At 36.0% G+C, this 12,312-nt stretch overlaps 1 protein-coding gene across 2 annotated transcripts in view; it reads right to left on the reverse strand.

The window, feature by feature from the left end:
* The window catches only part of EML4 (EMAP like 4), a 93,841-nt gene that overhangs the window by 19,930 nt on the left and 61,599 nt on the right, over positions 1 to 12,312 (reverse strand). Inside the window, exons 14-17 of one of the 2 annotated variants that reach the window (XM_065891354.1) lie at positions 7,476 to 7,627; positions 6,257 to 6,382; positions 6,040 to 6,171; positions 5,243 to 5,310 (exon numbers count right to left, since the gene is read on the reverse strand). In XM_065891354.1, coding sequence (XP_065747426.1) covers positions 5,243 to 5,310; positions 6,040 to 6,171; positions 6,257 to 6,382; positions 7,476 to 7,627 — 478 coding nt within the window. The remainder of the gene's footprint in view (positions 1 to 5,242; positions 5,311 to 6,039; positions 6,172 to 6,256; positions 6,383 to 7,475; positions 7,628 to 12,312) is intronic. The other variant, XM_065891355.1, reaches the window with a different exon arrangement.

The following is a 12,312-nucleotide window of genomic DNA, read 5'->3' on the forward strand; positions in this document are numbered from 1 at the left end:
ATGAAAAAAATCTTCAACAAAATACTAACACACTGAATCCAGAAATATATAAAAAGAATTCTATGCCATGACCAGGTAGGATTTATGTCAGGAACACAAGGTTGATCAGACATTTGAAAATCAATTAATGTAATACTCCATATTAATAAAGGACAAAAACCATGTTATTTCAATAGACTGGAAAAGGCAGCTGAAAAACCCAACACTCTTTCATGATTAAAAATTCTCAACAACAGAAAGAAAATTCGTCAATAGGATAAAGGGCATCTATGAAAAACCCACAACTAACATTATACTTAATGGTGAAAGGCTGAATGCTTTCCCTCTGAAATAGAGAACAAGATCAGGATGACCACTCTTGCCATTTCTATTCAATATTATACTGGAGGTTCTAGTCAGGACAATTAGGCAAGAAAAAGAAAAAACAATTCAGGCTGGAAAGGAAGAAAACTATATTTGCAGATTACATGATCTTGTATGCAGAAAATCCTGAGGAATCCACTAAAAAACACTATTACTAAGAAAATAGGTCAGCAAAGGTGCAAGATAAAAGATCAATATATAAAAGGTAGTTGTATTTTACATGTACCAGCAATGAATATTCTGAAAATGCAATTTCATTTAAAATGGCACCAAAAAAATGAAATACTTAGGTGTAATTTAACAAATGTGCAAATTTGTACCCTAAAAACATCTTTTTTAGGGTACAAATTTGTACCCTAAAAAAACTGGAGACCTAAATAAATGTAAAACATTTCCTGTTCATAAATTGGAAGGCTTATTAAACTGTTAAAATAGTGACATTCCCAAATTGATCTATAAAGAGAAAAAACAATCCTTATCAAAATGCCAGCTGGCTTCGTTGTAGAAATTGACACGTTGATCTTAAAATTCATGTAGACTTCAAGGGATCCTGAATAGCTAAAACCGCTTTGAAAAAGAACAAAGTTGGAGGACTCACATTTCCCGATTTCAAAACGTACTGCAAGGCTATAATAATCAAGACTGTGGTAATGGCATAGGATGGACAGAGAGATCAATGGAATATAACTGAGAGTCCAGATAGAAACCTATATGTTTATGGTCAGTTGATTTTTGACAAGGGTGTCAATATGATTCAGTGCAGAAAGAAAAGTCTTTTCAACAAATAGTGTTGTAATAACTGGATATCCACGTGCAAAAGAATGACGCTGGATATCTATACAAAGATTAGCTCACATCATATACAAAGATGAACTCAAAATGAATCACAGACTTAAAGGTAAGAGCTAAAACTATAAAATTCTTAGAAAAAACCATAGGAATAAATCCTGAAGACCAAAAGACAGAGGAAGAATAGATAAATGGGACTATATTTTTATATAGTAAATTTATATAAATTATATAATTTTTATTTAAAACTTCAGTGCAACAAATGTTACCATCAAGAAAGTGAAAAGACAACCCTTGGAATGAAAGAAAATATTTGCAAATCATGTTACCTGATGAGGTACTGTATCCAGAATATATAAAGAGCTCTTACAACTCAACAATAAAAAGACAAATCAATTCAAACATGAGCACAGGATATGAATAGACATTTCTCTAAAGAGGCTACACAAGTGGCCAATAAACACATAAAAAAGATGCTCAACAGCATTAGCCATCAGAGAAATGCAAATCAAAACCACAATGAAAAAGTGCTTCACAGCCACTAGGATGGCTATAATCAAAACACAGGCAATAACAAGGGTTGGCAACGATGTGGAGAAATTGGAACCCTCATACTTTACTGGTAGAGTTGTAAAATGGTGTAGCTGTTGTGGAAAACAATTTGGAAGCTCCTCAAAATGCTAAACATAGTTAACTCTACTCCTTGGTATATACCCAAGAGAACTGAAGACATATGTCCATACAAAAACTTATGTATGACTATAACTCAAGTGGTTATTCGAGGTATATCCACACAATGGAATATTTGGTGACAAAGGGAATGAAATGCTGACACATGCTATACAACATGGATGAACCTTCAAAACATTAGGTTAAGTGAAAGAAACTAGTCACAAATGACCACATATTATATAATTCTATTTACATGAAACGTCCAGAATAGGCAAACCTATAGAAACAGAAAGTATATGAGTTACTCAGGGCTGGAAGCGGGTGGGAGCAATGAGGAGTGACTGCTAACGGGTACAGGAATTCTTTTTGGGTTAACGACAGTGTTCTGAAATTAGCTTTGATGAAGGTTGCACAACTCTGTGAATGTCTTAAAAACTACTGAATTGTATACTGTAAATGGGTGAATTTTATGATATATGAATGATATCTCAATAAAGCTGTTAAAAAGACTCCTTACTATATGAGGATTAGCAATGTTAAGGAAGTACTATGTCCACTTAGGGCCATGCATTGAATTTTCTTCTCTTAGAAATATTAGTAACATATTCTTTTAAAATGATAATTTTTTAAAATCACTGTGATAATTTACTCATACTTGTGCTTACTTCTTTTTAATTCTTTTTTTAAAACTAATTTATTTATTCATTTATTTTTGGCTGCATTGGGTCTTTGTTGCTGCATGCGGGCTTTCTCTAGTTGCAGCAAGCAGGGGCTACTCTTCGTTGCGGTGCGCAGGCTTCTCGTTGTGGTGGCTTCTCTTGTTGTGGAGCATGGGCTCTAGGCACATGGGCTTCAGTAGCTGTGGCACATGGGTTCAGTAGTTGTGGCTCGTGGGCTCTAGAGCACAGGCTCAGTAGTTGTGACGCATGGGCTTAGCTGCTCCGCGGCATGTGGGATTTTCTTGGACCAGGGCTCGAACCCATGTCCCCTGCATTGGCAGGCAGATTCTTAACCACTGTGCCACCAGGGAAGCCCTTACTTCTTGACTACAAGAAGTAGAAGATTTCTACACATGGACATGAAGACATCTTTAAACATTTTGCTAGTCAGCTTTTCTGGATCATGAACAATTTGGACACGTGTTGTATTAAACTAACAACAACAACAACAAAAATCCTTGCCCTAAGTGTGACTTTTTTTAGGCTTAGGGTCAGTGATAAAATCTGAATGGCTACATTGAGGAATTTTCTGTTTAGACAGTACAGCCACATATTCACAGATCCATGTAAAAAATAATAAAGGAGAAAGTTCTCTAAGAAACAACAGACTAACCAGATGTGAAACCAAAGACAGGAATTAAGTATAAAATGAACACTGATAACTACATCTCCCCTAGATTTTAAATAATCCCCAACTCCACACCAGAAAGGATTTTTTCCCACTTTTTATTTAGTTATATCACTTTCATTCATAAGGTGTTTTCTACTCACAACTCCAAGAGGAAACAATTGGCTTAGCTTTAGCTTAAGTCACTTAAATTAAGTGACTTTTCCTGTTAAGCTTGTTAATGATGACTTCACAGTAACACTAAATGTTAGAAAGTAACTTCAGTGCATTTAATCAGATCAGTTTTTTCCTTACAAATTGGGGCAAACTGTATTTATGTGTACGTATATATTGTACATTCATCCAATGAAGTGGTGAGTCTTAATGATTCAAGTCCTTCTAGCCCTTACTACTCCACTTGGTGTTTAACTCCTTCTTATACACAGTAAATGCTTTTAAAATACTATGTCAGCCAGTGATTTAACCTTCAAAGATAAACTTTCCTTATAATATTTCTAAGTAATGCTACAAACACCATAAGCACATCTCAAAGAGTACTGGTGGAGTAGTGGAAAGAGACAAGCTTTGGAACTATATAGAACCTGAGTTAAATCCCAGCTCAATCACAAGTGATTGAACCTCTATGGATCTTGGTTTCCTGTTTGTGCAAAGGAGATATTAATGAACATTTTGTTGCATTCTTGTGAAGACTTAAAGTACTATATGAAAAGAATTTAGTACAAGGGTAGCTCTTATTCTTACTACTTCATTGATTTTAGCATTTGTGATATTTGTTCAGCTGCCCCCAAAATAGATCTGACCTGCCATATGCCTGTTTAGTCCAAGTTTAAGTAATAATCTATTACTGACATGTATTTCGGGGAAATCTGAGATAGTAAAGCCATCTGCATTTGCAAGTCATCGCCAAGTACTCTCCCAAGCAGCCTAATTCTAAAATTCCACTATTTCAGAACCACTCAAATAGCACCTCTAGTTACATGTCCACATTTCAAAGTTTATCTTTACCTTAAAGATCTATTTTTCCATGATTCTGAGCACTATATATGAGGAGGATTTTGAATATGTTTTGACTTTCTAGAGGTATTAATTTGTATCCAAGAGCCAAAGGGGAAAACTTGCTACAAAAAAACTTTACATTGTTAAATTTAGTTAGAATTAAATAAACTGGCTGATTTGAAATATTTGTTACATAAATAAAAATATTTATATAAGTGTGTTCACAATATTTTCACTTCATTAGAAATCAGCATTCCATATTTTCTATGGGTTTAACTTTTGAAAATTGACTTTATCTTTTGTCTCTGCCTCTTTAAAAAAGAAATTATTTGTGATGAGGGCTACTTACCAGCACAGGCAATTAAAAGGACTCAATTAAAAAATACAGATAATAAATATATATTACCTGATAACCTTGGAAAGGTACTATACAATGTCTGCAAAGATAAGTAATTAATAACAATTTCAGGAAACATACCTTTATTTATCTACCTGTGTAGCATTTAAAAAAGAAAAAAGCTATAGCACAAACAAAAGCTCAACTGGGTTATTTCAGGTTCATTTTCCTTCCCTAAAAGATAACGAGAGAAATTTTCGATACCACAGAAAATTTCACAAAGGAGGTCAAGTCTGCTGAACTGTCACTTTCCTTAATGAAGACTATTCTGACCTCTCTATTTATCGTTTTGCAACTGCACCCCTTCCAGTTCCCTCTTCCTATGCTCAACCCTCCCCCACCATAGCTCTTCATTTGCTAACTTAATTAGTTATAATGCTTATTTTTCATTCTGCCTCCACCCCTGACACACACTAAAATGTGGGCTCCACAAGGGCAGGGATTTTTGCTTTGCACTCTGATGTAGCCTGAACACCCACAATAGTGTCTAACAAATGGGAGGTGCTCAAATAATTACTGAATGATTAAATGAGTATACATAACAGAAAAGAACAAAAAGCATAAAATTGTGTCACTTAAAAGATTAATTTTCCAGATCAGATAGAGAACATTCCTGAATAATGGTTAAACATCCCACCACTTAGATTATTCAGCTCACATTTCCCTTAAAGACCCTACCTGCCTGAGTGCGTTCCTATGGCCACCACTGTGCCACTTGGATGAAAATCTGCACAGTGTCCTGGTTCCTAAAAGAGAGACAGACAACTGTTGGGGACTACATGAGAAAGTCTCCCTAGATCTATGGGAATAGTGGCAAAACATATTTGAAAATAACTTGTTTCACATAAACATGGAATCTCAATCAACTTTACTGTAGCCAATGGTAATACCACATAGACTTAAGAGGAAAAAGGATTTCAGAGCAGGAAGGGGACATGCTGGCAGAGTGGTGAGGGGGAAGGACCACCAGCTTGTGGCTAGGCAGTGGAACAATGGTGAGGATAATAACAAACACTTGTACAGTTCTTTAGAGTCTGCAAAGAACGTGTATACACCTTTTAGGCTAGAGAAGGTGGATATCTGGGTAGGGTAGGGAGAAAACACAGTTAAGAGACCAACTCAAAAAGAAGAGAGCAGAATCTGTTAGTGGGCAGTACTTACTGAACCCAACTGCACCACCACCAGAGACCCAAACATATCCATAACAATTAATACTCCATAAAGATGTGAAATATTTTTTATTTTTACTACTGAACCTGACAGAAAAACTGAGCTTCTGCCCTGTTAATTTGCTACTTTGGAGTGGGTTCATGTACTTTGTGACTAAACACTCTCCCTCCACCCCTTCCCCTTTACTGAACTATAGAAATACACTTGGTTTTAACCAATGCTGAGTCCTATTTGCTTTGCTGCTACCATCTGCCATTTTAGGGAGATTCTGTGGGGAGATTATAATCACATTCTGCTTTACTCACATCTACGAGCCTGGTCCATTCCAGCCTGTGTTCCACCGAGTTCCACATGCACACCTGTCTGTCCTGAGCACATGTCAAGAGCAAATCTTTGAAGGGATGTGTGGCAAGACCCCAAAGCTCATCAGTATGACCCTGAAAATGAAATACACCCATTGTTATAAGAAACAAAGGGTATCATCAAAAATACTCAGTTAATGGTTAAAATCATACAGCTTACCTGTACTTCTATTTGGAAGCCATCATTAAACGTTCCCCGTAAAATAAAGTTTCGTGATGTGCCTACCAAAAATTGATCTGCCTTTCCTTCTGCTACAGCTCTGATTGTTCCATACTGATCAGGAACCTAAAAAAAAATTTGTAAAGTCACCATACACATACTAACATGCATTAATTACCACCTGAAGACCGTAGTTATAGCTGTATGCAATTATGTGGTAATAAATGACAGAATTCCAAATTTGAAAGTAATAAGGTAATCTTATACTAATAAATTATTTGTTCAGACAATTACATTTTATTACACAGAAGTTATAATGCATTAACAACATTCTTTGGTTCAATTTTAAATTCATATTTTTATATGATTTCAAGAGTTAAGGATTAGGAGTAGGGGATAAAGGAATAAGTTCTGATAGACCACATAAAGACTGTGATCTGGTTTTGTTACTTACTGGTTATATTATTTTGGGTAAGTCATTTAGCCTGAGACAAATTTCTTTATCTATAATATGGGGATATATCTTCTTGGAAATGAAACCCAAGAGCAGTACTATCAGAATCCTCTTTTTTAGAGAAGATTTTGTCTACAAAGCATGTTACGAGTAGAAAAGACTGAGCATAAATTCAAAATTTAAGTCACCAACAAACAGAAGCAATATTAAACTGAGTGAATTGCCTTTGCTCTGGCAATCACTGATTAAAATACTATTCTTAACCCATTTCACTTCCTGAGATCTCAGTTCAGTTAATAAACTTTCACTGAGCACATAATACGCGTCAGGTTTTATGGATACACTTGGTTCATGCAATGAAGCAGACACATACGTAGATAAATAGCAATTATCATTAAGCCCATTGTTATTATTTTCAAGTTTTAAAATTAAGCTGGTCATTTTGTATACCTTGGAGTAGGATATAGTTTTCAATGAATGTCTGTTAAATTTTAAGTTTATATGGTTATATTTTTGGGTCACTAAAAATATAATCTCAGAAATAAATAAGCAAATTAATTATTCTGCTGATTTTTCTTATTCTTTCAAACTATTTTGTTTAGTGAATAGTCCTTTTTTTTTTTTTTTTTAATTTTGAGGAAATGAAATGACAAGAATATGCACCAAATTTCCCAGAAAAGTGTAAGTTATCTCAATGTGGGACAAAAGACATAAGTTTAGAGGGCTTAATATTTTAAAATTTTTATGTTCCGTTTTCATCCTTACCTCTATTTCTCTTTCAGGATTCAGATCATGATCCCACAGAATTATTTTTCTGTCTTTCCCGCCTCCAGTTAGTAACATACCATTTCTCATCTGACAAAGTGTGAACACACTGCCATCATGAGCTTTGATTTGTTTGCTGATCTGATAAACACCTAATATGATGAGGAGTAAAATAAGAACGTGAGTGATAAGATTTTCTATCAGATTTTAGAGTCTTTTTGGAAGAAAACTTCAGCAGAACTGTAGAGTGATTGCTGAATGACTCAACAATCAAAAACCTATTTTCAGCAAGTCTTCTGCAAGGCAGGTAGTAAAGCTTTAATACAATCTTTTGCATTTATGTCAATAATCAGTTACTCTGAAAATATTTCAAAATACATTCTTACAAAAAGGTAGACTAAAGCAGTGATAATTCCACAGACAACAGAGGGTATATTAACCTCAGAACTTTACTACCTTTTATAATCATCTTACATGGTAGTTAGGGTAGGTATTATTACTCTTCTGATTTTAGAACTAAGGACATAGGTATAGAATTGGCTTAGCCAATACCACACAGTTAGCTAGTGACAAAGCTGTGACTAGGACTCAAGTCTCTTTACTCAATGTTCTTTTACGTTTGCAAAAAAAGCCTTCATTTCCTCTCAAGGCAACAGTCATAATATTTAACATTTAACCACTGCTGAACTGGAGGACTTCTGCTCTGTCAGGGATAATAACCCCTTTTATTTGCTGAGATACTGGGGAAGGTATGGGGCAGAAGAGGCACTGGCAGCTTGCAGCAGTGGCTTTTGACCAACCAGAAAAGTATTTTAAAAACTGATCCAGTCACACCAATGTGATAGCTGAATGACAGCCCAGTTTTCTTGTATGCTCTCAGCACTTCACAAGTACCCAGGAAGGGACAAGGCAGGTACGAAAATATAATCAGAGCCTCTTTCTTAAAGGTGAACATAAGATTTCATGATGCCTTACTCAGAGAAACTCTTCATTCAGCTAGTGAAGCTGCCAGAGTAAGAGAAAAACTTTTTAGAAGATGAGAGCTTGCAGAATTAGTTACCAGGTTCAAAATGGCAAGGTAGAACCTGGTCTAAGTATGACCAAAGTCAGTTAATAAATACACCTTAGATCCCTTGGAAATGAAAAAAATTACAAGTTTAAAAATTGTTCAGTGGGGGCTTCCCCCCCCACTGAACAACGGGAGAGGCCACAACAGTGAGAGGCCCGTGTACCGCAAAAAAAAAAAAAAAAAAAAATTGTTCAGTGGGGGGCTTCCCCGGTGGCACAGTGGATAAGAATCTGCCTGCCAATGCAGAGGACAAAGGTTCGATCCCTGACCCAGGAAGATCCCACATGACGCGGAGCAACTAAGCCCGTGCGCCACAACTACTGAGCCTGCGCACCTAGAGCCTGCGCTCTACAACAAGAGAAGCCACTGCAGTGAGAAGCCCGCTCATTGCAACGAATAGTAGCCCCCACTCGCTGCAACTAGAGAAAGCCCATGCACAGCAACGAAGACCCAACGCAGCCAAAAATAAATAAATAAATAAATAAAATAATAATAATAAAAAAGTTAAGTGGGGAAATGGGTGAAGGTGGTTAAAGGTACAAATTTCCAGTTATAAGATAAATAAGTTTTGGGAATTTAATGCACAGCATGGTGACTATAGTTAACAATACTGTATTGTACATTTGAAAAACGTTGCTAAGGTAGTGCATCGTAAAAGTTCTCAGAACAAGAGAAAAATCTCTACTGTATGAGGTGATGGATGTTAACTAAACTTATTGTGGCAATCATTTTAAAATATATACATATATCAGGGACTTCCCTGGTGGCGCAGTGGTTAAGAATCCGCCTGCCAGTGCAGGCGACATGGGTTTCATCCCTGGTCTGGGAAGATCCCACATGCCGCGGAGCAACTAAGCCCGAGTGCCACAACTACTGAGCCCGCGCTCTAGAGCCTGTGAGCCAAAACTACTGAGCCCACGTGCCACGACTGCTGAAGCCCTTGTGCCTAGAGCCCGTGCTCCGCAACAAGAGAAGCCACCGCAACGAGAAGCCCACACACCGCAATGAAGACCCAACACAGCCAAAACTAAATTAAAAAAAATAAATGTATTTAAAAAAATGTGAATTGTAAAAAAAAAAATTAAAATATATATCAAATCATTTTGTTGTATACCTTAAACTTACACAATGTTATATGTCAATTATACCTCAAAAACCTGCAAAAAAAATTGTTCATTTTCTAATAAAATTTTTCATCAACTTTAAATGGATAAACAAAATGTGGTATTATTCAGCCCCAAAAAGCAATGAGGTACTAATACATGCTATAACATGGATGAACCTTGAAAACATTAAGGTTCAACTGAAAGAAGTTGGTCACAAAAGACCACATATTCCATGATTCCATTTATATGAACTGTCCCACACAGGCAAATCCACAGAGACCAAAAGCGACAAACGGTTGCTAGGGACTGAGGAGAGAGAGGAATGGGAAGTGACTCCTAATGGGCACAGTGTTTCTTTTGGGGATGATGAAAATATTCTGAAGTTAGCGGTGATGATTGCACAACTCTGTGGATATATTAAAAATCACTGAATTGTACATTTTAGAAGGCTGATTTTATGGTATGTGAAGTATATCTCAGTAAAGCTGTTATTGAGCTTGTTCATTTTTACTCACCTATCTGAGCTGCCATTACATTGTTAAAATTAAAATTTGTAGAGTTTTGGTTTCCTAAGAAAAATTATGCTACAGCTGACTCTCAAAATTACTCAGCGTGAGGCTGCTAGTGGTACAAATATTTAATAGATGGGTATATTTGGCAGGGAGAAAGGAACGGGCTTGCCTACTTTGGAGTAGGGCTTGCCTGATTCAGCAACGCTAGGAGCAGAACTCCAACAAACTTGCTATTCAGGTCAACTGCCTCGGCTCACATCAACATTCATCACGTAAAAATACTTTAAACACAACTGTGCCCAGCACGATAGCCAGCCAATTATCTAGCATAGCTCTGATGCGACCAAGAGAGAAAGAACATCTGAGAGATGTGAATTTTCTGAGAGTACTGCTGGCTTTACTTGGGCATTTAAAAGTGGGGGGAAAAGTGGGGGCAAAGGGCTTATTTTTCTCATGCATGGTCAAATTAACAAGAGTAATCTGAAAGTACCACGGTTACCATGTAAGAAATTACAAAACGCAGAGGTGTGGCATTTCATAGCTCTCTATCAGAATGCAGGAAAGTTAAATACAGTTTCTCTATTTTTAATTCAGTTTTCCCTACTTCTAAACATGACAAATACCTTGTTAGACACTTAAGATCTTCCTAGAAAAATGGAGTCTTAGAAAAGAAAAACTGAAGAACAAATGCTTCATCAAGAATAAAAATACCCTATATAAGTAATCAACATGGTGAGATACCCACTTTCTGCCTCCTGCCACCCCAGGATAGTTATTTCCTGAGGAGGACCTATATTAATTTAGCTAAAAATATGTCTGTGCTTTAAATTTAAACAAGTTACCAAAGCTTGCTTTACATAGTATTTACCCACAAAATAATTTATAATCCAAGATTTCCTTCTCATGGGTCTATATTTCTGACACTTTAATTTAAGCCAAATAATGTCTGAAATACCTGCCAAGAAAAATAATTATCCTTGTATTACAAACCTATTGTACCTCCTGGCACAATCATGGCCAAGTCCATCCAAGCTTACTTGCAAATCCCCCCTTTCTTCTCAACTCTAGCAGAAACAAGCTTCCGTAAAATCCAAGTTTACCTTGACTGCCAAATAAAGATCCTTTGGAGGGCTTTCTGTGCCTGTTTAACTACAGAATCAAATATCAGGGAGACTTTGAAATTTATGTTATATTCTTAGCAATGTGCAAATGGGTCCATGTTGATTATTTGGAGATCAGGTAAAATGGTAGTGTTTCTTAAAGAAACTTGGCAAAGATTTCAGAATAATGAACATTTTAATGGTGGTATTGATACTCTCAACTTCCTCTCCCCCACTTAAAGAATTATGAATTATTTCATGTAAGAAAAATTCTGAACCATTTCCTGTATGTAGGAAATAACAAATACCTTATACCCACATAAGAAATAGAAAATACTGAAACAACCTAAGTGTCCATAGACGGATGAATGGATAAAGGAAATGTGGTGTATATATATACAATGGAATAAAAAAGAAGGAAATCCTGCCATATGCAACATGAATAGACTGTGAAGACACTATGCTAAGTGCAAAAAGTCAGAGAGAGAAAGACAAATGCTATCAACATATGATCTAACTTATATGTAGCATCTAAAAAAAAATAAACTCACAGAAACAGAATAGACTGGTGGTTGTCAGAGGTGGGGGAGGTGGGTAGAAGAAATGGGTGAAGGTAGTCAAAAGGTACAAACTTAGAAATTTAACGCAAAGTTGGTGACTACTGTTTACAATACTGTAATGTATATTTGAAAGTTGCTAAGGGAGATCTTAAACGTTCTCATCACAAGAAAAAAAAACTAACTGTGAGGTGACGGATGTTAACTAAACTTATTTTGGTAATCATTTTGCAATATATACGAATATCAAGTCATTATGTTGTACACCTTAAGCTAGACAAGGTTATACATTAAAAATGTTATAAAACTGGAAAAAAAAGAGAACAGAAAATACTAATTACTTTGAAGATACCTGTTAAATTACACTTAAGGTAAGGAAAAAATGGTTTGGAAGCTAGAGAGCTCCTTATGAGGCATAAAACACAGTTTTGGTTTGTCTCCTATTTACTAGAATAAAAGGATTAGCTGTGAAATTATACTTCTGCAATCCCTC

The sequence above is a fragment of the Phocoena phocoena genome, chromosome 14 (genome assembly GCF_963924675.1).
Source record: "Phocoena phocoena chromosome 14, mPhoPho1.1, whole genome shotgun sequence".
In the NCBI taxonomy this organism is placed as follows: Eukaryota; Metazoa; Chordata; class Mammalia; order Artiodactyla; family Phocoenidae; genus Phocoena; species Phocoena phocoena.